The sequence below is a fragment of the Drosophila elegans genome, unplaced genomic scaffold, assembly GCF_018152505.1.
Source record: "Drosophila elegans isolate 14027-0461.03 unplaced genomic scaffold, ASM1815250v1 contig_149, whole genome shotgun sequence".
NCBI classification, from domain to species: Eukaryota; Metazoa; Arthropoda; class Insecta; order Diptera; family Drosophilidae; genus Drosophila; species Drosophila elegans.
In genome coordinates, this window is record NW_024545513.1 from 20915316 (window position 1) to 20942220 (window position 26905).

At 38.7% G+C, this 26905-nt stretch overlaps 2 protein-coding genes across 5 annotated transcripts; one reads left to right on the top strand and one right to left on the bottom strand.

Moving 5' to 3' along the window:
• The first annotated feature begins 1300 nt into the window (after nt 1–1300).
• LOC121467938 lies at nt 1301–2153 on the top strand. The gene has a single exon (XM_041710688.1). It carries the CDS (start codon nt 1427–1429, stop codon nt 1829–1831), a length of 405 nt encoding a protein of 134 aa, XP_041566622.1. The 5' UTR covers nt 1301–1426; the 3' UTR covers nt 1832–2153.
• A 4953-nt stretch (nt 2154–7106) lies between these two features.
• LOC108147672 (tyrosine-protein phosphatase 10D) lies at nt 7107–26268 on the bottom strand. 4 transcript variants are annotated; one of them, XM_017274363.2, is made up of 12 exons: nt 26191–26268; nt 24427–24805; nt 16649–16895; nt 16214–16492; nt 14653–15331; nt 13249–13697; nt 12273–12701; nt 10019–12171; nt 9688–9946; nt 9482–9610; nt 8426–8945; nt 7107–8041 (listed from the first exon to the last, which is right to left on the bottom strand). In XM_017274363.2, exons 2-11 carry the CDS (start codon nt 24598–24600, stop codon nt 8449–8451), a joined length of 5295 nt encoding a protein of 1764 aa, XP_017129852.1. In that variant the 5' UTR covers nt 24601–24805; nt 26191–26268; the 3' UTR covers nt 7107–8041; nt 8426–8448. The 4 variants fall into 4 exon arrangements, with proteins under 4 accessions (XP_017129852.1, XP_017129853.1, XP_017129856.1 ...); XM_017274364.2 differs by having other exon boundaries at nt 26213–26247; XM_017274367.2 differs by lacking the exon at nt 26191–26268 and having other exon boundaries at nt 8426–8927.
• Between the last annotated feature and the right edge of the window lie 637 nt (nt 26269–26905).

The following is a 26905-nucleotide window of genomic DNA, read 5'->3' on the forward strand; positions in this document are numbered from 1 at the left end:
TATTTAATTATTTCAAAACGTATTTATAATAATATAATAATATTCAGTATGATGTGATTATTGTTGTATAGTCAAATGAATTCATTCAGAATTTTTAATTGTTTCTTTATGGTTTTTAAATAAAACCACACATTATAAATATTTCAATGTTTTAAATATATATTTAGTATAAGTATATATGTAACTTTATCATTTATTGTTTATGTTCAGTACAATATTTTTGTTCTCTGCTTAAAATGGGCTTGGGATGATGTCCTAAGTAGAGGCCCGAATCTCTGGCAAGCAATTAGCAAGGCAAAGCCCAGAAGAAAGATCACCGCAAGACCGCAGTTGGGGGCACCAATTGCAATTGGAGAAAGGGGTGGAAGGGGGGAAGAAGAAGAGAAAGGGGTAGATTTCCACAAGAAAGGGGCGAAGTGAAGTGTAGTGACTGAGCAGCAGACAGACAGAAGCGGGATTTATCGAAGACAGAAGACTCAGCTTGGGAGATGGAGATGGAGAAAAGCAATTCTGTGGCCGACGGTTTTCGCAGAAAATTACAACTTGCGGGTAAACAAAGTCAACTGCCGGCAATGAATGGGGGTAGAAAGGGGGAGGGATGGCTAGAAGAATTGGCGATGAAGCCACACGCCAAAAGACAGCCCACAAGCCACTTCTCCACCGCCCCCTTTTTTTATTCTTTCGTTTTTATTTGGTCTTTTCTCTGCTGCCGGACTTCATGTGGAGTGGATGTTTCTGGCCCTCTGGATGTGGGTGCGCAATTATGCCGCCAGAGCAACCGGGCAACCATAAATTTTCTTATCAGCACAGACTCAAAAAAAACAGGAGCGGATCAGAGTTCACCCAACACACTATGGTATACCATTATAGAAAAATGATTTTATAAGTTTTTTTTTGTTTTCACTATAAGCTATAAGTAGGTTTTAAAACGGAGAACACCAGTGGTAGTTGGCAGTTTAGAACCTACTTTAAACAACTTTTAAAACCTACTTAAGCTAAAGTGGATTTAAAACTAAGATACGTATGGTAAAGAACTTTATTTTATATAACTATAAGCACGAGCAAACGTTCTTAAATGTTTAAAGTACATCTTAAATTGTTTAAATATCTGCCTAGAAATTTCCTACCTTTGTTAAAATTCACAAATATTTTATTTCAGTCTGTTATATACATATACAAAGACTTTTTAGTTTTGATTGACTTTTAATTTTTCAAGTCTTCCTCTTAAAATCAAAAGTATTTTGTATAAATAATAGTATTAGTAGAATAGTAAAGTTTTATTGAAGTAGGCGTTGCTGAGAGTCGCACAAATATGTTTAAAACTTGTACACCTACAATATAGAGTTTGTATCCAATAAACACGATCTAAAATCCATAATACAAAACCAACTACATAAAATACATAACTTGTAAAAGAAATTGCAAAATGGAAAAGATGTCAGAGGTGAATATCGCTGCCGATGCCGAGAATCCCACGGACTATATGCTCGACAAGGAGATGGATCTGCTGGGCGAACTGGACGATTGCCACAAGACCAAATTGGCGGACATTGATGTGGTAGCGAAATGTGACATGTCTAACAATGGTGATTTTTCGATGGTCAGTCAGGCGTCGACAGAAGCGGATTGCACAACACTCTCGCAGAAGGAGGAGTCGGATCTGCTGACCACCGGATTGCTCGAGAAGGAGGAGAACACCTTGCGTACCATTCAGCATCTGGACAACATAATCCAGCAGATGGAGGCACTGCAGCGTCGGATTCGTAGATTTCTACATATGGAATTCGGTACCGAAAAAGATGAATGGCAGATGGAGAACCCTGCAACCTAAAGCGATACAATGAGAGGAATAATCAGAAACTATTCGATAATTATCAGAAAACAAAAGAAGTGAAATTCGGAGAAATGCTAACAAATGCAATTTAATAACAAAAAAAATGATATACAAAAAAACTGAGCAAAATCTCTGGATATAAAAATGAAGGATATGTAAATTACATGCAAGGGAGAAAGAATAAACACACTAAACCTTAAATATAGTTCACTTTGATGAGATCCGAGTCTTTTCAAATAGCAGAAGATCTATAAGAAGGAAATATACGCAGCCATTTGGAAATGTTACAAAACAAAAATAAAAAAATTGAAAGTAAAAATGCTTTTTTTAAACATTGAAATTTATGGGTGGAAGTTTTTGGTATTATTACTTGGTACAAGCAAAACGAATAAACTCAAATTTAATTTTTATAAATTCTTTCCCAAGAGTTTTGAGATAACACTATTACTTAAAAAAAAATAACATACTTTAAGCAAAAACATATAATATATTTCTTTGCTTTTAGAAGCTTAATACTTGTATTATTATGTAGATGAAGCCTTAAAGACTTAAATAGTCAAAATATTCAACAGTGTGGATAAATCCACTAAATCAACCAATCCGAACTTGACTTTTGAACTCCATTGAAAAGTGCGCTCCTGTGCTGAAACTAAAAAGCAGCAATTGTGGGTGGGAGAAGGCTAGCGAGGTTGCAAAGAAATAAACGAAAGAAAAGAAAAGAAAATAAAATAAAATAAAAGTAAAATAAGCCACCAGCACATGGGTAGTACATCATTTCGGACTTTATCAGCACAACAGGCAGCCGAGCAGCGCGCGCGTGGGCAGCTCCAGAGTGGAATTCCGATGCCGCCAACGCTTCCCCGCCAGCAACATCAGTCGCACTCACAGCAGCAGCAGCAGCAGCAGCAGCAACAACAGCAGCAACATCAGACGCAACAGCAACAACATAAGCAACTCTAGCAGCAACAACTGCAATTGCAACTTAATTGAGGCTTGTCTATGCAGTCTTAGCCAAAAGTAACTGCGGTTGCTCTTCGGTTTAACTTGCTGCTGCTGGTGTGCATGTTAGTATGTGTGTGTGTGTGTAAGTGTGTGTGTTAGCCATCTCATGTCGCCCATTGCGAACTTGATGCCTCGCTGCCCCAGTGCCTTGATGCTCCACAGACGACCAGACAGCAGCAACAGCAGCAGCAACAACAGCAGCAGCAACGGCAATGGTAGCAAAATCACTCGCAGCAGCAACAGCAACAACACAAGCAACATCAGCCGTATATATATTATATACCTATATAATAACGTACTGAGGGCGTTGAGGCAGCAACTTGGGGAATGGGGAACTGATGGGTTGCAGAATCAGCCAGCGAAGCCATCATCATGGCCACCACCAAATCCGACCAAAAGCCACCTCACCTCCGGCTATTGCACTATGGGAAAACTAATGAAATTACCTTTGTTCTTTGCCAAAATTTCTCTGTGCATATTTATAAAAGTTTTATAAACTGGTTATTTAAAAGAAGAATTACTGCATTTAAAAACATGAAATTAAGAAGCACATATAATTATAAAACATTTATTAAATTAACATTTAGCTTAAAAATAACATTTTTTAAGTTTTGTTCTTTTCGTTTATGTAATTTAAATACAAATATTCGGCTGACACGAAAAATAGTTAAAAAATTCAACAAAAAAATCTGTTTAATCATAAATTTCAAGTAAAGTTTCAACCCTCAGAGGAGATTTCTTAAAAAAAATATTAGAATAATGTACAGTCCTGACATGTACTAGTACAAGAGTAGTCTTCATTTAAAAAACACACATAAATTATGTTTCAAATTATTTTGTTATATAAAACCTCGCCGTTGGGAAGAGTAATTGCCACACTTTTGGCTAAAAACCAAACTTTCCGGCCCACAGTGCTTTGGACAATTTAAGCTCATTCACTTGCCGCTGATTGCTGCTGGCAGTTGTTGCTGCTGTTGTTGCTGCCGATGGTGGCTGCTTCTCCTGGTTTTTGGCTTGTTGTCTAGCAAATTCACAAGTTCAAGACCAAGAGCAAGGCAAAGTTGCAGGGTCTGGTTGCATGTTGCTGATGTTGTTGCTGACGTTGCTGTTGTTGCTGTGTCGGCAATACATGCAACCAAATTGCATGCAATGCACAATGCACTTATCTAAGATGTGGCAAAGGCAGTGGGTGATGTCTGAGCCGGAGCGGATTGGGAATTGGGGATTGGGGATAGGGGATCGGGGAGCTGGAATGGAATGGAATGGAATGGAAAGGAAAATGAGGGGGCGGAATGAAGCGTGGCAATTGCCAGTGCAATTTGCATTTTGCATTTCGCACCGGGCGTTGTCAAATGGCCATCCTCGGCAAATGGGGAATGGCTTTTTAATGGCCACAATGTGGGTTAAGTCCAGCTCTTGAACAGCTCTAAAAGAACCGAACACCGAGGGTAGACAATAATCCATTGGATTGAACACATCACCAGCAGCAGCAGCAGCAGCAGCAGCAGCAGCAGCAGCAGTAGCAGCAGCAACAGCCGAAGAACCAAAGCAACACGAAATTTCTCTAAAGGCCGCCAGGCTTTGAGGGTGGGCAGCAAAACCTCATTTGCCAGCCAGAACTTTATGGCCCGACCAAAACTGCCAACTTGCATGTCAATAGAACATCACTCTTTGGTATGGGAACTGAAAAAAAATTAACAGTCAGAAAGTCCAAGTCTTTGTTTTGCATTTTACATACCTCGAACTTGATTAACTTCAAGTAGGGATAAAAATAAAATGTTGGAACGAAATTCCATTTGGCCAAAGTTTTGAACATTTTATTTCTCAAAAATATCTGTATCATTAACAGTCTATCATTTTTATTTACGTTGATTTAAGAATTTTTGAATTATAAAACTTTTAAGCACTGTTTCGAATTTTTAAATCTTTAAAATTTCAAAATTTACTATGCTTATCTATAGAGCATTCACTGTATGTCTTTATACCCAAGGACCCAAGATGGCAACCTGGAAATTTTCTTTCGATACGTCGGCATTTCTGACTGAATTTGACTTTGGCTCTCCTATGATTTATTATGGTTACATCTAATTAAAACGGTTTTGCAGTGCGATGATGGCCAAGGCAGCAAACATGGCCCGACGTAATGAAGCTAAATGTTCCGCACTACGGTCAATTGGTTGACCATAAGACAAGGCGATGCGATGGGATGAGAAGCCGAGAAATGTTGAGACCAAAACTCCAACTAAGAATTTTAGCTTAGAAAAGTTGCTGCACAGAAAAAAATATTGCTTTGATCCACACATAGTATAATAATTTTTTAAAACGCAACAGCTCTTCTTGCTTTGATTTAGGTTTATGTTTTTTCTTTATGAACATTTTGAGTAAAAAAAAAATCAATGCTTCTACACTTTTAATTAACACAATAAATGTTAGTATTTAATATTTTAATTTAAGAATATTTTCAGAATATTATTATTATTATAAATAGCTTGTAAGTAATTAATTTAATTTATAAAAAAATAATTTATAAATTAGTTTTCTAAAATTGGGGCGTTTTGTGTTTTGTTTTGGATTATTTGCTACAGTTTAACTAACTAACTAACTAGATCTTAAACTTTAAAATGAAGAAATTGATTTTAAAAACGTTTTTTTTTTGCAGCTTGGCTTGTCCATTACGTCGTTTTTGTTTTTCGCTGCAGCTATTATGATGGAGAAGAAGTCAATTAAGCCAAACGCTAAAAGGCCACGAAAGATAAATGACAAATGACGTGTCTTAAACTGTGCTCAGCATCCATCTTCAACCAAAGAGAGCACATATGCCAACTCTTTCGTATCCCACATCCAATGTGGCCGCGTCTAATTTCCAGCAAAGAAATATCGCACAACAAGTGCAAATGCAATTAGTCGCGGGCTTTATTTGTTTAAACGAATGCCGACTCGCACTGACATACACGATCAGCTTCATATTGCGATCATTTGATGATCGCGGTTGTGGTCCCGATCCGATTCGATTCGATCCTCGTCTTCGTCTTCCTCTTCCTGGAACTTGTTGCACACGGATCAAGAGCAGCATGCAGCATGCAGCTTGCCGCATGCATCATGTTGCAACTGCAACTCCTCGTCGGTCCAACATTTAGATGCTTTGTAATTGTTCCGATGATTTTCGCTGTATTTGGCGTGCTCAGACCATTAAGATGGTTTAAATGCCCGCCTTTTGTGACTCTGGTGCTGGGAAATTGAGAAATCCCATCGAAATCGGATCACAATTAACAAAATATTTTATTTATTTGCTGGCCATCTTGTTAAGGAGAAAGCTCGTTTGTGCGTTTCAAATGCGTTTGAAAATTCGTAATAAAAGGCATTACCTCAATATGTACATCAATAGTTTTCATATGTTCTCAGTAATCTATTTCTGCAATTAATAATTTTGAATAAATATCTAATTCAAATCAATAAGGCATTGATAGGCACATATGTGACACAAACCCCAAACTTCTAAGACCGTTAATTTTATTACAAATAAAATTTGAAGTGTTAAAGCCGGAATTTAATTACTTTATTTACTGGACTTAAGACTGAACTTTTTTTCTTAAATTTAATGCTTTATATTTCTAAGTTAGTAAAGGCATCATTTAACAACTATCTGTCTTGCATTGCCTCTTAAAGTTTGTGTCCTAACTTTCAATAATTTGAATTAAAATTTTTACTTCAAACGTTGTAACATGGCCAGCGAAGCCCAATTTTTTTTTAAATTAATAAAAATGAGATTAAGCAATTTTTTTTTTAAATTTGGAATCCGCTGGCCATGTAACAACGTTTGAAGTCCTACTTTAAACTAGTTTAGACCAACATTTCTAGGAACTTTATATTTTTACGATGAGATTACATTCTTAACTGAACTTTCTTTTCATCTGCATTAAAATCTTAGTAATCAGAATATAGAGAAGCGGATTCAGAACGGAATCGCATTTCCCGTATATATTTTTATCATTAAGTATTTAACTTCAGGGCTCAGCTGGAAAGTAGCATACTTTAGCGCTAATTCTCTTCAGTCATAAACTGCAAAAGTGTTGCACGCATTTGGGCTGCGGTCAAATAGATCGCATCGAAAAACTGGTATGGTGGCCAAATGATTGAGGGAGCACTGGCCTTCGTATAATATAACCAAAACCGAAAGAAAACATGGCCAAAAGAGGAGACAAAACTAGACTACCCATCCCCATTCTTTGTTTCTGAACCAGATCATAATTCCCATTAAATCAAATATAAATCAAATTTTTACTTCTTTGTTTATTTGTTCATGTTCTCAATACAAACTTGTTGATCTTGTGTAGATGCACATTAAAAAAAAAAATTAAATAATTAAATACAATAAAATAAATGCTAATAACTTTAACTGCATGGTGTATTACAATAACGATTGCTGCTCTGGCCAGATCCAATAAAGTCAAAGTTATTTATTTCGAGACACTAATGGCCAAAGAGCATATGGAAAGCTTGCATGCAGCTAGAGCCAACATTTCGCTGACTAATCATGGACTAAAGTCTATCGATAAAACGAAACTAAGCCTTATGATAAAAAATAATACATAATCGTTTAGAGTAATAGTAATAATAGTAATAGTTATAGTAATAGTAATAGTAATAGTAACATAATCATAATATCGATCGACGCACACACTAAATGGAAACAAATTTACACATCTATCTATACACAACACGATAGAGCAAAATATAATAGGCAATAGTGGTAGGTAATAGGTACAGAGGGATAGATACAAAAATTGGTAATAGATTATTACACCTGAAACTTAAGTTTACGCTCTTGTTGGTTTGGTCTAATTTGGCGGCATTACATAAAATAAGCGGGCTAGCTAGCTTAGCTCTATGGCAAACAGACGGTACGGCGTACACGCATAAATGGCACAGGCCAAAACGCGAGGCCTTCGTCCCCCGATTTCCTACCGATTTCCCACCGATCCTCCAAAGTAAATGCGGCTTGCGGTTGTTGAGGAACAAAGGCCACAAACTCAACTCATTTGACAGCAACTCCGAATGCCATTTTGTAGACAAATCACATCCAGCACATCACAGGCAGATTTAACGTGTAAAAAAATAACTATAGGTACTATATTGTATATCATATGTTGATATTTCCGCGCAGCAAGCATCCTCAGATTCCCGTCTCAGCTATGCCCTCGTCATCTAGAAAAGTACATAAATATTGTATTAGATGGAAGCATTTACTCAATTGAACAATGTACAAAAAAATGCTACAAATCATTCAAATGTAAAAGAACATAACACATAAACTAAGACAGGCTAATGTGGGTTTTCAATTTTTCTCTATTCTTTTGTTGATTGAATATCTGATGTACTTGTAGTTGTTTAGCCCGTAACCGTGTTCATGTGTCCATGTTAGTGACTTTGCCAGTGCGGTTAGAATTTTGTGTTCTTGTTTTTAGTCTTTGGGTAAAAGCGTTAAGAGTTAAAGCAAGTCATTTGGTTATGACATATGGAAACATACAAAATAAGGCAACATTACTATATATGGGTCTGTGTTGTTGTGTTGTTGTTGTGGGTACAAACCTAAACAAAAGTCGACTTTTCTATCAATACCACCAGCCATCCTCATCGGCGACAGCCCCATCCTTGGCCACCGGTTCATCCTCATCCTCATCCTCATCGTCATCCTCATCGTCATCCTCAGTGTCAGTGTCAGTGTGTGAATGTGACTTTGTGCTATTGCAGATTCTTTCCTGCACTTGTTTGTTGGGGTGTTCTATGACCTCCTGGAGATCCACATGCTCCTGAATGCTACTGCTGCAGCTCGCCGATGATAGAGTAGCCGTTGTTTCATTGTTCAACGGCTGCTGGTCATCATCATCATCATCATCATCATCGTCCTCGTCTTCATCATCATCATCATTACCAACATCATCATCAACATTACTGGACTTGTGCTTCGCTTCATTGGTCAGCTGCTGCTGCTCCTGATCCTTGTCGGCCATTAAATCCGCATCCAGTTCCTCGGCCCTGGCCAAAGAAGCTCTTATGGGCAAGGTTCCCATTTTCGTTTGTGGTTGGCGCTCTAAGTAAATTTTAGTCACTTTTTGTGGTATTTTTTTTCGGGGTTTTCGATTGGATTTGGTTTTATTTATTTTTTTTTTTTTTTGTTTGCAATTGGTTTTGTTTGCAGGAAAAGAAGCATATGGAATGTGTAGGTTAGGCGTTTTTTGTGTGATTTACAATTGTGTTTAATTGTGTGATGGATGTTTGTGTATGATTTGTGAAAAGAAAGAAGAAAATAAATTATTGAAAAATATTTGGTTAGTGACAATCTCAAATAAATTAAGAGAAAACCTAAGGAAACCGCAGACACAAAAAATCAATATAAACAAAGAAATAAAATAAACACCATTTACAAGTTAAAGAGCAGCCCGTGTCCCGATTGTGTGTGTTTGTAAAACAGATTTAGTTGTTCAGTAGAAATTAATTATAAAACTTGATCCGAAAAGAGGATGAAAAATAGAGAAAAATCAGATAGAATAGTGAGGAGAAGGAAAAGGGAATTGGCAGTCTGAGGATTGGGGATTGGGGACTGAGGAAGAGGGTACTGAAGAGAAGAGCATCCTTTCAACTCACCTTCGTAGCCATCGTTGGCATGCAGCTCGAGGGAATCGGCCAGCAAGTGCTCCTTGCCCTCCAGCACCGTCAGCAAACACTGATGAATGCACACGTACTGCTGCTCCGTCTGCACCATGAAAACGCGTTCTGAAAGCAAAACCATGCATTTGAGATATAAAAACAAAAAACATAAAAAGGCAACAAGAGTAAGTGGAAAACCGCACCCTTTCGCATGGCAAACACGATGCCAAAGATGTCCACATAGTCGGACTTGTGAATGTGCTGCAGAATGCGATCCAGAGCTATGAAAGTGCCCGATCTGCCCACACCGGCGCTGCAATGGACGATAATGGGACGCATATCCGTGCCGATGACATCGCGGAAGGCGCGCACAAAGCGCACCAGCGATTGCGGTGGCTCCGGGACTCCAAAGTCCGGCCATGTGGTGAAATGGAAGTGCCGCATTATCCGCGATTCGCAGTTCTGTAAGATGGAGTTAAGATGGTTAATAGAAAAGCTATACAAGTTGTATACAGTATGTCTTGAAGTACTCACTCTTGAGACCATAAACTCGGATATGCTCCAGTCGTGAAAGTGCGTGTCGATGATCAGCTGCACTTTGATGTCACCATAGAACATGGCCACCCGATCCACGGGCCAGTACTGATCGCACTTCTCGCGACCCTTCTCGAAGCACCGCGTCAGCATGACAATGGCCCGCGAGTTGCTCTCCCAGCACATCCGCCAGAACTCCTCGCGTGTCGAGTGCAACGGTCCCTGGGTGACAATAAACTCGCGCGGCGAATTGTGACCCGGCATGTAGTTCGCATTGATATAATCCGAGCCATCGTCATCGTCCACCGGCTGGAGCTTGAAGCGTGAATGATCGTAGGGCAGGATGTTGGTGAAGCGATTCTTGGGCCGATTGCACGGCAGATTGGCAAAGCTGCAAGCCTGATCGCGACCCACATGCTTCAGTTCCTCAAACTCCTCGCTGAAACGGAAGTCCGAATCGGCCGACATTAGTCGGTAGTGTTCGGCAAAGTCCTTCACATGAACGGGACGATTGGGCGTCACATAGCCCTCGGGCAGGGCGGCCAGTTCGTCCTGCATGCGTGCCAACTTGGAGGCGCGGCGGACCAATTGGCAGCGGTGCTGGCAATAGATCACCGCGAGCACCATTGCCACCAGCAGCACGGTCACCATGGCGGTGATGGCCACGATGACGGTCTCACTGCGTTCGGTGGTGATCGGTGAACTGTACGCCGTATCCGTGAACTTATCATCGTCCGTAAAGGCACGCACCTTGATTCTATAGGTGGTTCCTGCTTTCAGCGGACCATTGCAATAGCCAGCCTGCTGTTTCTCACAGTTGGCCGATCCAATCGTAAAGTGCTCGGCCTCCAGATTGCTCCGCCTGCTGCCATTGGGGGTCAGGAAGGGATTGTACGGCTCTATGGCTTGGTAGGGCAACCACACCGGATAGGACTGCACATCCTGCCAGCTGGGCATCTCCAAACCCGACGCATTCTTGCCCACATCCTCGGCTATAATAATGGTGTAGGACCTCACCATGCCGTGGGCATTGGAGAAGTAACCGTGTCGGAAACTGATCTCAATGGTGCTACTCGTTCTGCTCACCTCCAGGGGAGTGACACTGGGATCCGGTACCGGAGGTGCCAGGATGGGCATCAACTGGATATGCTCCCTTTCGGCGCCATAGCCCAGGGCCGATCTAGCGCGTATGCGAAAGATGTACTGGTTGCCGGGTACCAGACCACTGATCGTGCCCTGCGTGGCATTTGCCGGAAATGTGTAGCTTGCCACATCCGCAGCATCGTCGGCATTCTGGCAGGTGATGCGGAAATACTCGATGGGTCCATGCTGTTCGCTGGGCTCCAGTTTCCACTCGAAGCTCACCTCGCCGGGCTGCACATCTCTCGGCTGGAAGGAGTCCACCTTTCCGGGCGGAGCGGCCAATGTTTTATAGCTCGCCGAGATGGGAGCACTGCTGCGCATCAGGATGCCGCCGGAGACATCCGAACCCGCACCCGCACCCGCATCCTGAACGGAACCCGCTCGCACCACCACGGTGAAGGTGTAATTGTGATACGGCCGCAGGCCCTGCACCGTAATCTCTGATTTTTCGGTCACATTCTGGAGCACATTTTTCTCGTCATCGGCACTAATGTACTGCAGTTGAAAATCGGTGTATTCACCAGCAGGAGCCGTCCAATTTAAACTTATCTCACGTGCATCCACATGGATGGCCCTCAAATCACTGATGGGCAGCGGATGCAGTCGATACAACCGTTGAACCGGCAAACTGGCCACTCCCCCACTCACGGTCCACACGGTAACGTTGTACAGCTTGCCGGGCGTCAGTCCCGAGAAGCTCAACTTGCGTTCCGTGTCGTTGGCCAGTTTCTCCTTATCCTTGATCTTGGGATCGCCCATCGAAAAGCGGTAGATATCGAAGCGAGTGCTGTCCGCCGGCGTGGGTGTGTAGATGAGGGTCACCGTTTCATCCTGACCCTGTTCGTGACCCGCATTGGCGATGAACACATCGGACTGGATCAGTGGCATGGTGCGCGTGGAGAGATGAGTGGTCCCAGAACGGATGCCATTGGAGCTGGCCTGTACCTCGAAGCGATACTGACGACCTGGCGATAGTTCCTCAATGGGTATCCGAACGCTGGGCGAGCTCACTAAAGGGATTTAAATCGTAGAACGGCATTAAAGTGGGTGTACACGGGCATGAGACATGAGACATGAGACATGAGACATCTCCATCTCCATATCTACTTACAATCATCCAGCTGGCTAACATTCTTGAACTCCACACGGTCCGCCTCATCGGTGGGCCACCACTTGAGAGTGTAGAAATCGACATGACCATCGGGTCGGGGCCACTCCAATGTGAGATTACGTGAGTCGACCAGCGGCACCACATTCGAAACCGGTTGCGGTGGCATCGTCACATTTAGCTCCAGTGGATGAGGACTTTCCACGCCAGAGCTCACGGTGTTGACCTGCACCAGATAGCGTTCGCCATAGTGCATATCCTCGATCCTTGCCTCGTTGTCATGCAAACCGGAAATCCGCTGCCACAGAGATGCATCCGTGCGGTAGCGCACTACATACTCACTGAAATCACTGCCCTCCGGCGGTTGCCAATGAAGCACCACCAGATTCGTGTGCACCGTCTGCAAGGTGAGATTCTGCGGCGGTTTGGGAACTGTCAAGGAATACAAGGATTGGGCATGTTTATTTAGAATTAAAATTGCATCTAAATTAAGAAGGTTCATTAAGTGAAATGCTAAAAATGCCTGAAACTAAGACCCTCTTAAATTCCCTATAACTTTAGATCGTTTAACCTATTCTTTCCATATAAACTATATTCATTACAGTCAATTGCATCTAGAATTGGTCCATAAAATAACAATTTTAATACAAAGAATTATGACATAAGTAGACAAAAAGTGGTTGCACTACAACCTGTTTGGCCCGTCCACTAATTTGATTGGGAGGAACTATAAAGCTTAATACAAGAATTGAATTCATTTTTAACAGGATTATGGCATATATTATCAATCGTTGCTATGTCAAATCAAATTCTAGCGCTGCAACAATGTGTTTAAACCAGATTTTTGAGATAGACGTTTGCGTTAGCCGACAGACGTGGTGACGTGAATTCTAGAGAAGAATTGAACAAAATAACTGGTATTTACGCTACATGACAAGGCCATCAGTTCGCTTATAAACGTAAGTAAAAATCCACTTACAAACTGCCTGAAAATAGGAGTGCGGCTCGCTTCGGATTCCGTGGCTGATGGCGTGCACTTTGACCTCGTAACCGGATCCCGGATGCAGGTAGTGGATCGTCAGGCTCGTATCGTTAGTGGTCATTGTCCGCTCCTCGCGCGTTCCATTTCGCTGGTAGTGCACCTCGTAGCGATCCTGGCGAGAGTTCACATCACTCCGCCAGCTGAGCATGAGACCCTGGTCGATGCTCTTCAGTTCCTGGATGATGGGCGCCGCCGGACGTGTATAGCGGGTGATGTCGCTGGCATTGGAGGCCACCCCCTTGGACAAGGCCTGCACAGAGATCAGGTAGCGACGTCCCGCCAGCAGGGAGTCTATCGTGTACTCCGTGAGATTCGTGGTGATCTGTGACTCCGTGGCAACCGGAAACAGTGGCGGCACTTCGCTCGCGTTCGTCTGCTCATGGTAGCTAAAATAATGGGTTACAAATTAATTGTTAACAAGAAAGAAAGCAAACTTCGGCAAGCCGAAGTTCATATACCCTTGCAGCTATTGCATGAATTAAATACTTTTGAAAACATTTAAATTATGATTTACTTGAGTATATGCTGAAAAACATGAAACTATGATGATTTGCAGCTCAATTATTAGATAGTTATTTTATATATTTTTATTATTTCTATGGGAGCTATATGCTATAGACGTCCGATTTTGATAAAATTTAAACCATAATTCTGAAATAATTAAACATTGCTATATGTCGAAGAACTAAACAAAAAATTAAGAAACAGAAAAGTTATAATTTTTTTTCATTTATTTTTCCGATTGTTCCTATGGGAGCTATATGCTATAGTCGTCCGATCCGGCTCGTTCCGACTTATATACTACCTGCAATAGAAAGACAACTTTTGGGAAAGTTTCATGCAGATAGCTTTAATACTGAGAGACTAGTTTGCATATAAACGGACGGACAGACGGACAGACGGACGGACAGACGGACATGGCTAGATCGACTCTACTAGTGATGCTGATCAAGAATATATATACTTTATAGGGTCGGAAACGTCTCCTTCACTGCGTTGCAAACTTCTGACTGAAATTATAATACCCTCTGCAAGGGTATAAAAATAACTGTTGACAGAACTAAAGATTAGTTAAGCAATAAGTTGGCTACATTTTTGTAACAAATTATTAAATATGGATGATACTTTTTTCTGCTTATTGTAGGAAAAAGGGTAAACATTAATGGTTCTTTTCCTTTTTGGCAAAGATCTAAAGATTAGTTTGGCAATAAGTTAATTGATCAATTATGCATATTTGAATCAAGGTATTTTTATTTGGTTGAGCATTTTAAATGGCGACTGAAATTTTGTATTTCATTATATAGGTTGGCTTTAGAAATCCCTCCTCTTCAAATGGCTCACCTGATGCGGTAGGCATCCTGTCGTCCCGTTTCCGCCGGCTCCCAGGAGATGTGGAGAGCATTGGTGCGATCGTCGAGGAACCCGCCCAGAAGGCGAACGGGTCGGGGACGCAGCGTGACCTCCGCGGCGACTGGCCACGAGTTGACATTGTCCGCAATGGTCTTGACCACCACTTCGTAGGTGCGTCCCGGTTCCAGAACATCCGGATAGTCGAAGTAGACCGATTCACCTTCCGCCGCGCGTGCCACATTGAATATTCGCCTCGAGGTGGAGAGCATCACCTGATAGCCATTGAATTCGCTATAAGTTCGCGGTGGCATCCATTTCACCCGAAAGGAAGTCGAGGTGGTGAAGGCCTCGTCGAAGGTGACATTCAGGACTCGTTCTGGCACGGTCAGATACCTCGCCGTGGTGGGTATCGATGATGTATCGTCCTCGGAGACCGTCTGCACCGAGATGTTGTATTCGCGGCCCGGCACGAGACCCTTGAAGGCCGCCTGAGCCGGTCCCGGCGGTTCCCCCTCCCGCTCCACATACAAAACACTCTGAATGGCATCGTCCGGCGTTATGGACACCTTGTAGTGGGCGTAGATCCCGGCAGGATATGGTGGTTGCCACAGCACCAGCAGTGTGGTCTCATTCCGGAACCAAACGATGAACTTGCCAGGCGTGTTCGGTTCTGTTCCGCAAAAAGGAGATGCAGCAGGCAGAGAGGGATTCGGAGATGCAATGAGAGTTGGATCAATGAGAATCTAAGCTAACGTCTAAGGTGGGTGCATTAATATGAGCTGGGGTTAGTGCAGTCTATTAGGATTAGGTTTTTAGGGTGCTGAAAGAGTGAAACTATAACTAAGAAAGGGAGTTTGTACTCAAACATTGTAAATCCAAGTAATACAAATACTATGTTTAATGAAAACGTATAACGTTATGTGCCAACCTTGAAAGATGCTCTAAATAGCATATCTAAAAACAAAATGTATCAACAAATATTTACAGTCTTCGAGTAATTTACGAATATTTAGCCAAAATAATGTACAAGAAAGTAGGGAAATATTTAAGACAAATAAAGACGCGACACGCCCAACACAGTGGTACCCAAATCCTGAGCCAATCCGTGTGAACTAATCTACTAATCTAATCTTTTCTACCAGCTTTTTTTTTTTTAAATCGAGTTGGGCGCCACTGCATAAAAGCATTACGAATGATATACTTATCGACTGACATGTCAACCGTTTATTAACAAATTAACCAAAGAATTGAGAATTCGGGATTTAGTTGGGTGTGTGTGTGTTTGAAAAACGGTTACCTTCTGGGTGCTCAGATTTTCAGATTTCCGCCGACTTGAGCGCATTATAGTTTTAAAGTGAGAGACAAATAGAATTAGATGTTAGTCATGACCCATCACCGAATATTACGGGTTGCAGTTAGCGGATATTCGGATATATCGGATATATCGGATTATCCTGAATATATATATAGATGTATATATTCCAGGCTGAGGCTGATTAGAAGTTGCACCTGCGGTGCGGACTGCGCGTTCCTGTCCGCTGACCCGACTTACTTGTGGTGAAGTTGCGACTCGTGTAGGCCACCGATTCCTTGCCCTGGTAGACGGAGTACGCCTGGACCTGGTAGCTCCCCCCGGGAGTCAGTTCCTTGGCCGAAAGCTGCAGCGTTTCGTTGCCATCCAGCGAGTAGCTGCGCTCGAAGGGCAGATCCGTGAGGCCCAGCACCCGGATCCGGAATCCCGAATATCGACCAGTTAACGGCGGTCGCCACGTTATAAAGGCACTTTTGCTGGAGCGCAGCTGAACGCTCAAATTGGCTGGCGGATCGGGAGCTGTTTTTTTGTTCGGAGGATACAATTATTAAGCTCTCAATATATATTCAATGTTTTGTTTATATTGCTTTCAAATAGATTCCATAGAACCATTAAGGGAGTGCAAACAACACAGTTTAAATATTTGAGTTCTAAAGATTGCGGTGCAAAGCTCACCTGTTGTAATGTTCACCGTCCAGGTGAGCAGCTCCTGATGCGTGGAGTTGGTGTAGTACAGCCAAAAGTTGTACTCTGTGCCCGGCAGAGCCCTCGAGAACTTGATGTCCTTGCCAATCTCGCTGGCCGGGATCGTGGTGTTCGGCTCCGGGAAGCCGAAGGGCGGACTGTAGTCGATCCTGTAAAAGGCGTTGTCATTGCTGCTCGCATTTGGCACGTTAATCACCAGATCAGCGGCATTTGTGTGCTAAAAAAAAAAGGCATAATAGATTAAAATTTATGATGATGTTTTACAACTAAAAAGCAACACCAAAAAAAGTTGGCGCTTAAAGTTCAACTAACTTTAAATTATGTAAAAGCGAATAAATCAACTCACTTTTTTAAAAGAATAAACACAATATATAAAGTAAAACAGAACCAAGAGCTCCAAGCAATTAAAAAACAACCAAACAACGAACAGTTGTGGTTAATAGCGTCTATAAATAATCTTAAAAACAGTTTAATTAGTACTGAACAAATGAATCAAGTTTTAACCGCAAAAATTACGTAAGTTGTAGTTTTTATCTCGTACTACGAAGTAAACGTAAATCTAAATAATGACTAAAACAAATCACCTGCTGAAGTATTAAAGTCATAGAGAGAGAAAGAGAAGATTTATAAGGTTTAAATAAAAAACAAAACACAAATGTAGTGTATGTAGTTTATTCTTGTAAGAACTGTAATTTTGTTTGTGGTTAATAATCTTTATTGAGTATCAAATGAATTTATATTTTTAATCATTATTATTAATACCTATGGACCTATTGAGATTTTTCCACTGCCTATGATATACTAGCGCGCCTAGCGAAACAATCGTGTAAACAAGTTTGCCCGTGAATCCTCAAGGGTATATCAATCCGTATTATATTCTGATGTGGGCAGTCTCCTTAGTAGATCCGCAGTGCTTACCTCAGAACTGACCTACATTTGTGCAATCATTCATGCCCGACAATCCCCCCATTAATCACACAGATAACGCTCCCAACATACTTTCAAATCGAGAGATAAGAGCGTGAATCTCTTGGTGATCATGAGAATATATAACATATGTATATGGCTGGCCAGCCAAAGCCATCACCATCACATTGGCAATGAAAGTGACTCACGGCGGTTCCGTTTGGGCGCAAGTGATTGCATCTCGTGCTGTGCAGTCATTGCAATTGAAATTATATAAGCCAAACCCACAAACACATGGACCACACATGACCGGCCTCGACATCAGTTATCTTCATTGGTCGGCCTTTGGAATGGCCATCTATATAATGAGCACTCAATGGGTTTTTCCACACGGCCCCGACCTCATTGTTGTTTAACAAAAATAGGGAAAATCACGACAGATCTTCGCATTTCTTTACCCTTCCTGTTTGGGTTTACCTGTAGGTATGCGAAAATATATACAATATCTGTTTACGATATCGTCGGTTAGGCATTTTCCTTAGAGAGTTGCAGCACTTCGATCGTATTTCCTGTCTGGCTCATTAGAGAAATGCGAACTGTCTCCTAAGAAATTTCCAAGGATTTTCAAGAATGTGCGGATTTATATTACCAATAGGGTAAACTGATCTCAGGTGATCTTCTTTCTAGGGAGTCAGTTGAACGTTTATTTATGGATAAAACTATCAATTATGCCATGCATTACCTAATGAAAAATATTCCTTTTGTTTGTATTTTTTTTAATTTCAGTGGTCTATTCAACTGATATGAACGCTTTGAATAAATAAGCCAACAACAAAGAGACAAACGGAAAGAAACCACAATTCGCATCCTGAAGCTATAACTTTGCTATATTCATATATGTTTAGTACCTGTTAATTAGTCAAATAAAATTCAATTTTTAAATACAAATATAATGCATAAAACTGAATTAGCAGATGCCGATCTATTTGTTTTATTGTTTTTACTGGCAACTTGTTAATACCCCATGACCCGATCATCTGATGGGTGATAAATGTATTAGTATAGTGCATATACATATATATAAATGATAATGACGCTAATCACGTGGGGAACGTTATTCCGACATTAGGCTAGTGCTGACGTCAGCCCGACAACGGATATGGAATATCGGATTTCTGGGGCTAACCAAAAAAGTAACCGAAGTAAAATTTCCGACCATGCTAGTGCTAGAAAACATATCCGGAAAATGGCAATTGAAAACTGTGAATGGAAAAAAGTTGGAAACACTTGAATGGTAGGAAAAACAAATTTTCCTACGCTTGAAGTAAATATGCAATTTGAATATGATTTCTTAATTTGCTTTAGCAGTCGTTGTATTTATTGCATGTCACATGCACATGCAACTGGCAATGATTAATAACAATAGCCAATTGCATGTGAAAACGGAAGTTAAAGTGGTTTTTAGGCAAATCAAACCAAAAACATTCAGTCGCCCATTTTTCACAATAACAGCCCCCCTTTTATCATCGACACCTCTGATCACGCCTCCTATCTTTTTTTTCCACTGTTATTTCATATTTTGTCCTTCAAATTGCAAAATTAATATGACCTTTAAGCCTAAACGATCATACTAATGGTCATAATTAGGATGATGGAAACGATATTGACAGTGATGAGGCGGAAACCAAAGTACAATCATTATCATATGAACTAAAACGGTTTAACTATTGCGGTATTAATAAAAAACACAACATAAAATACAAAATGTAAATACCAACAGAAATTAAAGAAAATTCTAGGCTAACAATAAATTTTAGAAAATAATTAAGCAAAACAAAACAATGAAATCCCAGTTAATAAATAACACAAAAACAAGATACTCGATATGTAATCACCACAAATCAATTTAGATTGTCATAGTTAATAACATGGTTTGAATTAATGACATCGAACTAAATAAATACTTCCTTTGAACATCGATTAGTCTGTAAATGCTGCAATCGATTATTTCGATTTATTTGCACATACTATCATTTGTTTAATCGGCAGTTACTTACATTTGGGTTAAGCTATTTTGATCGACAGTTTAAGTTTTATTTTTTTTTTTCGGATTTGCCTTTCACTTTTTTGTTTGCTTACCTACTGGGATTTTTGGGAAAATTTCGGATTAATATATAAATCCTTCACATCTGATCAATTTAATGGCCTTCACTAAAATATAATTTTCCTAATCGATTATTAGAAGTAAGTCTAATCACGGCCTCTAAAATATACGACTGAACTTAAACAAACAAAAACTGTTTGATAATTTCTCATAACTACTAAATTAATAGTAAGCACAATTATAATAGTTTTTCACTAATGGATATGAAAATATGAAGTCAGTGCGAAAATATCGCATAAATCGAAATAAAACCGGGCGGTAAAAAAAAAATAAATAAACAATACGCAAATTGAAATCGCAAACGTGGAATGCGTGAGATCGAATTTGAGGCTTGTTTTTTTTTGTGATTGTGTGATTTTTTTTTGTGAGTATAAAACGCTGTAGGTTGTTTGCTAATTATTTTTATGCGCGTGCAAGCGAGATGAACAGCTCGACAAAAAAATAAAATACAAATCCAACTCAAAATCAAAAAGCAAAACCAGTTAGGTGAGCCACAAACTTCTCTTGAATTTTGCTTTAATTTTTGTCATGCGTAGTTTTTTCTGGGTGTATTTTTTTTTTTTTTTTGCTTTATTCATATTTTTGTGTTCAATAAACAAATTGTCGTTTTATGTCCCTCCTCTTCCACCTGCAATTTTAACTTATTTTGACCAAGCAAATATTTTTTTCGCCAGCTGGTTATTAACTTGATTTTTGTTTTTTTGTATTTCTGTTCAGGTCGAGTTGGCCCAGTTTTTTGTGTTGGCCCCACAATTAATAACAATTAATTAGTAGTTGCTTTGTCAGAACAGAAAGAGAAAGAGAGAGAGAGCAAGAATTTGGTACAACGATTAACGAACAAAAATAATTGAGTATCAGCACAAAAATTAGTCAGAAGTCATGGAAGTTTAATATAGCAGTCATGGAAGTTCAAAGGTCAGAAAAATGGTAAAAAAAAAAAAAATATTAAGTGATAAATTAATGTTTTAGCAACCAAAACTGTAGCAAAGGAAATGTCAAGATGTTTTAGGGAAAGCACTTTATACTTCATTTTTAATTACAAAATAAACCAAGAGTTCAATCCTCTCAAGTAAATAAATTATATTGTAGGTCCCCAAGCAAGAGATATCTATTCTTAGAGCCCTTCACTACAATTGATGGGGTCTATAGTCAAGTGCAAATAGAGATAAACGAGCCATAAATGGTTATGCATATATGTGCATATATATATATATATTCTCTGATTCTCTATTTGAGTTGCCACTTTGCATACAGATTTCGCTTCCTGTCTTATTTATTTTCAGTTTTTTAGTTTACTGAGAGAAAGCAACAGATTCTTCTGTGACACTGGTCTTTTTTTCTTCTTGTACATTCTTTGAAAGGTGGTAAGCTAACATAAAATTTTGTGAAATTCTAGCATTCCAATGGGCGTGTGCTCCATTTAACCCAACACCCAACTCCACCCGCATGCCAATTAGTAGTAAATATCTCCTTCTAACCCCTCGTTGCCCCACTCCACACACCAGTTCTTGTGATTCTTCAGCTGTCATATAAACAATGGGGATACAAAAAAATAAAAGAAAACAGAAATGAAGGTGCCAACAACCCATAAAGCAGGCAAGCACCCACAATAAGTGGAAGAAACAGTAGCATCTGAAGAATCAGAAAAAAAAGAAGCCAGAGAACCCCAAGCGCCCGAACACAGAAAAAGAAAACAAAATTTCAATTAATTGAGCCAAAGTTAATTTTACATCGATCCTACAAATTGTAAACAAAACGAAGGGAGCATCAAGTTGCTATTGAGTAGTTTTTCGTCTTTAATTTGGTTTTTCGTATGGTGGTTTGGTTAATTTCCCTCAACACATCTCCAAACACTTGACACAGTTTCAATACTATCCGAAAAAAGGGGCAGGGATCAGCCTAATTGCCGGCACTATATTTGATGTCTTCAATTCTAATTGAATTTTAAGATAGCTCTCAAAAAATGACATGACTGAACAAAATGGAGACATTAATGGATTTTGCTAACGGCCAATTTAACAAAAGAAAATAAAGTTTTTAAGCATGCAAGTGCCCTTTGAAATATAAAAAATAAGCTCGACGTTGTTGAAAGTTAAGAAAATTTTTTATTTGAATTTTTGAAGAAAAACGACTCAATTTTCAAAAGTATGTACAACAAGAAAAGAAACAAATTTCAGCAAGCCGAAGCTTAAATACCCTTGCAGCCTTCCAAAAAATAAATGATTTTCAGCTCAATTATTCGATCGTTCCAATGGCAGCTATATGATATCGTTTTCCGATTTGAATAAAATAAAAAGCGTAAATCTGAATTAATAAACCATTGCTATATCAAAAAGAATTAAAAAAAATTGAAAACTATAGAAAATTTAAAATTTGATTTTCATTTACTTGTTTTAAATATTCTGACTGTTTGAATAATTTCGATCAAATTTGATAAAATTTCGATCAAATTTAAGCCGTAATTCTAAAAACTATAAAACTTTACTATAAACAAACCAAAACAAAGTTAATTTTTTTTTCATTTTTTTACCCGATTGTACCTATGAGAGCTATATGATACAGTCGTTCGATTCAGCTCGTTCAAACTTATATACCACCTGCAACAGGAAAACATTTGCAGAAAGCTTTAAAACTGAGAGACGAGTTTGCGTGGCTAGTGATGCCGATCAAGAATACATGCATATTATATACTTTATAGTCGGAAATTTTTCCATCACTGCGTTGCAATAAAAAAAATATAATACCCTCTGCAAGGGTATAGAAATGAATTGTTAACTTGAATCGTAAGGTGCATTTCAAAGAGAAAGGCGATGCTACACAAATCTGTTTCAACTGTTGCATGAATTATTTTAGATATACACCCAGTGTACTTTAAAACTATACAAAACAGTTAAATTAGCATTCTTTTACAGTGAAACTAAGTTGTTTAGAAATGTCTGGGAGCCTAACCAATTTAATGATACCCTGGGTCTTACAAAAAATCCAAAACCACTCACACTTACACTTTGTGGTTACGCTGCCAACATTCCGCCCCACTCTCTCTTTACCCGGAAAAAAACCTGGCTGATGTCATCGGCACTCTTCTTTGCTGGCATTTTTTATACATTTTTTTTGGACGCTTAGTAATACGAACACTTTCGGCCAAGTTCGGGTGATAAGCCAGCACGTAATGACCCGCGATCCGCAATCGCGCCAATGCCCAGATAAAATGAAAGCCAAAGTCAAGGCGGTAGGTACACGTGAGGTATAAAACATGTCGCCAAAATTTATCCAAAACGAATTCAAAATATTTCGACCGAACAAAACGTTATAACCTCCCGTTTTGCAATTTTATCAAAACTAGATAGTGAATCTTATATTATTATTTGTAGTATTATTTAAGATACAATATGTATCTTTGTTTTACATGTTTATGTATTATTTTAAAAAATTAATTTAAAATAGTATTTTAAAAAATAAAAACCTACAAAAGATACAACAAATTAGGATCGCTTTAAAATCATGTTTAATAATAACGAACAGCATAAAAGGAACTTCGAAATTTTTTCTGAGTGAGGAAGTTCCGATGACAGCGACATCAGAACCAACCTTGAGTTTTACTTGCGTTCGCTTTTTATTCTTTTTTTAATTTTTTTTACTTTTTACTTGTTGCTTTGGGATTTTGTTTTTATTGTTTTAACAATGCGACAACAATGCAAAACGAAACGAGTTTTGTAAACGAAACAACAGCGGCTAAACCAAAAAAAATGCAGTCAATAAGACAAGGAATAATGGCTGAAATAGGTCCACAAATCACATATCAAACAAAGCACACTTGGGTTCCAATAATCACGGGATTAATCATCTAAAGAAGTCAGAAAGTACCTGCCATTCATTTTAAATTGACGTACTTTCAATAAGTTCCCAAATTGGCAATTTAAATTAAACATTAAGTCTACAATGCTTTAGCACAATCAAACATACATAGGTTTCAATAATAAAGTATAAGTTACAAATTATGAACATGAATGATCATAATATTATAGAAAAGTAATTCTGTCGATATTAAGAGACCAATGAGTATATCCATTATAACTTGGTCATAAAAGATAGAAGCAAGGTTTAAAAAATTAAAATAAACATAAAACATCGACCAAAAATGAATATTTATACCATTCCTATCAGGTTTACTTAAAAGCTGTTTTTAATTTGATTTTTCTTTTATTTTAATGAGCGGTTAAGCGAGTTAATATTAAAAAATATAACAAACATCTAAGCTCAACTAGAACCGGCCAAACAAGTTCCCAAAAATCTACTAACAAAGCACAAACTAAATAAAGGCTTTTTCTGACTATAAAAAATGTAAGATGTAATATCGTTAAATCCCAAACGTTATAAACCAATTGATAAAATACACTTGTTGTTTTTAATTACCAATTTATTTAATAGTATTTTTAAACAAGTTTCAAAAAAATTACTTCGATTTATTTACGACGTTTTTATTTTACAAAATATTTTTTAACCAATTCGTATTTTTTTATCATTTTGTGTGTGTTTTTTTTTAATTTGGTTCTATTATTCATCAAATATTTCCCCTAAAAATCTACAAATTTTTTCAAAATGTCCCTTAAGACTAACCACCTTTTTTGGGGTTTACCTGTCGTTTTATCTTTATCTTGATGTTTTTTTTCTCACTCACCTGAGTCAAAAAAATTGTCAAAATGCCAACAACAAGCCAAACGTATTGCTGTTGTTGTTGGTGGTGACGTTGTTGTTGTAATCGCCGCCGCTTTCGTCCATGTGTTTGTCTTTGTATTTGTTGCTGCTGGTGATGTGCCCGTAATTGTTGTTGTTTAAGCGTGGCACAGTCCATTTTCAAGTACAGTAAAACTCGATGATTGTCGAAGATTTCGCAGATTTTTGTTTTACCTTTTCAGGGGTTTGTCGCTTTTGTTTTATATTTTTATGGCTATAACATGGTCATTCGTTTGTATTGCACACGCATACACATATATGCACTCGATATACATTTACATTTGTATTATTACTTAATTAATATTGCACTTGTATTGCACTCTCTATAACGGGAAATGGAAGAATAATGGATGAGTGGAGGAGATCTGTGGGTCTATTGTAATTGTTTTTTAATCTGATTTTCATATATGTTTGTACAACCGCCGGCGAATGCAACGAATATGTTTAATGGGCAAACAAATTTATAACGGCACTGTCGTTCACACACATGCACATATCAGTTGTAGAAAAAGAAGAAGCAGAAGCGAAAGCTGCAGGTGAAAAGCAACCATAAGAGAGTACGAGAGAGGCACTACTATCTTTATCTTTGTTGTCAACGGGCAAGGGAGAGGGGAGATAAAAATATAAACCACGCACAAGTGCGTGTGCGTTGCATGTATGCAAGTGTGTGATTTACAGTGAACAAAATCAGTCGCTTGATACACACAGACACACGTAAACGCTGACTGTAACGGTGCTTTACTACGAGTACAGTGGGCTACCCGGTAATTAAACCGATGTAGGGAAACCAGACTATCTGTAAACTAAAGTTATGTTAAACTAAACCAATTAATTTGTGAAAAATTTATTTCAAATAATTAATTGAATTAATGCAATAACAAAACTAATAATAACTCTTAAAACAATTTAAAGCAACAAACTGTTGAAAATTTGAGAATTTACTTAATATTATTTTATGAATCATCTTTTTTTTAAATTGATTTAACTTTTTTGTATGGTTTATATTTTGATCTTAATTTTTGGTACACGTTAGCGTGTGCTCACTGCTTGCTACCGTTGTTATTGTTGCTGCATTACGAAATATCCAGCAATTAACAGACAATTGTTGTTGCCGCCGATTTTTGTGCACTTAGTTTTTGCACTGCCACTATATTTTGCGATTGTATGTGTGAAGTAAGTTAAAATAAATTACAATGGCGGGCGGTTAATGGTGATTGCATTAAATGCTAATTGCACGCATTTACTTTTACTCCGCCCTTTCTCTTACTCTCTTTCTGCCCACTTCTCTCTCCCACACATACACATAGACACGCACACTGAGGCACTGGCCCACACAAGCACAAAAACTAAATGCGGCGGCGCAACGGCGTCGACGTCGGCAGCGACGTCATCCACAAAAAAATTCACTTGACTGTTGCTCTTTTTCTTCTGCTTCTTGTTGTTTTTGTTGCACACCAATTAAAAACAAACTAGTCACGTTTCATTTTAAATGGAAAACATAAAAAAAGAACATAAACTTCTCGCGCGTCGGCGCAACTGGATTAAAAAAAGTAAATCACACAGAAAAAAATTTGTTTTGGGTGCAGTCAAAGTAGTAACCGATATTTATGAGCAGATTCAGGGATTTTTTTTGCCGAAAACTTGTTGCTGATTACTATATTGAAAACAAAACAGGCAACGAAAAGGAGGCGAATAACACGAAACATACGAAAAGAGTGACGAAAACGGACACGAAAAACCAGACAAGACGAACTTCGCCGCTGCAACAAAAAACAACGAGTGTGACTGTGGCCGGAATAAATGGAAATACATGGCTTAAATGTTTTTGGCGTTAGTGCGTTTCTAACATTCTCTTTTCTAGTATTTTTATCCGATAACGCAATACGGGCACACTGAGTAGGTGGCGTCACATAGGAAGCCAAGAAAAACAAGTGCGATGGTTCTGTTTTAAACATTTCTATTGCTATGCATTTATATTCGCGCTTTTAAATCCCGATTTATATTTAAAAATATAAAAAAAAAATTAAAAGAAACGACGCGATTCATAGTTACGGAGAATTTCTTATCAGCTTATCAGTATCTATCGCTGTCGCATTACACTTTAATTTAATAAAAGGACTTAGTATATTAAGGTAAAACAAAAAACAATTTTAAGAACGATCAATTATTAACAAAAATTTCATCAAAATCTTCGATTATGTTTGAACGCGTACTTATGTCGCATTCGACATTAGAGAATTACCCATATTCGTCTTTTTAACGGTTTAAAAATTAATAATTTGGCTTTAAATTCAAATTAATAGCTTGCTAGTAAAACCAAAACATCAAATTCAAATTATTTTCTAATTTTTCGAACCCACTTTTAACAATAATCAATATTTAAAAATAAATACAAATATCCAGAAAATGTTAAAACCGAACAG

Coding starts and splice junctions, on each gene's coding strand:
- LOC121467938 (XM_041710688.1), top strand. CDS start 1,427: ATGGAAAAGATGTCAGAGGTGAATATCGCTGCCGATGCCGAGAATCCC.
- LOC108147672 (XM_017274363.2), bottom strand. CDS start 24,600: ATGGACTGTGCCACGCTTAAACAACAACAATTACGGGCACATCACCAG. Junction 15,332..16,213: donor GAGTCGCAACTTCACCACAA/GTAAGTCGGGTC, acceptor TTTGCGGAACAG/AACCGAACACGCCTGGCAAG. Junction 9,611..9,687: donor CGTGTTTGCCATGCGAAAGG/GTGCGGTTTTCC, acceptor TTTTGCTTTCAG/AACGCGTTTTCATGGTGCAG.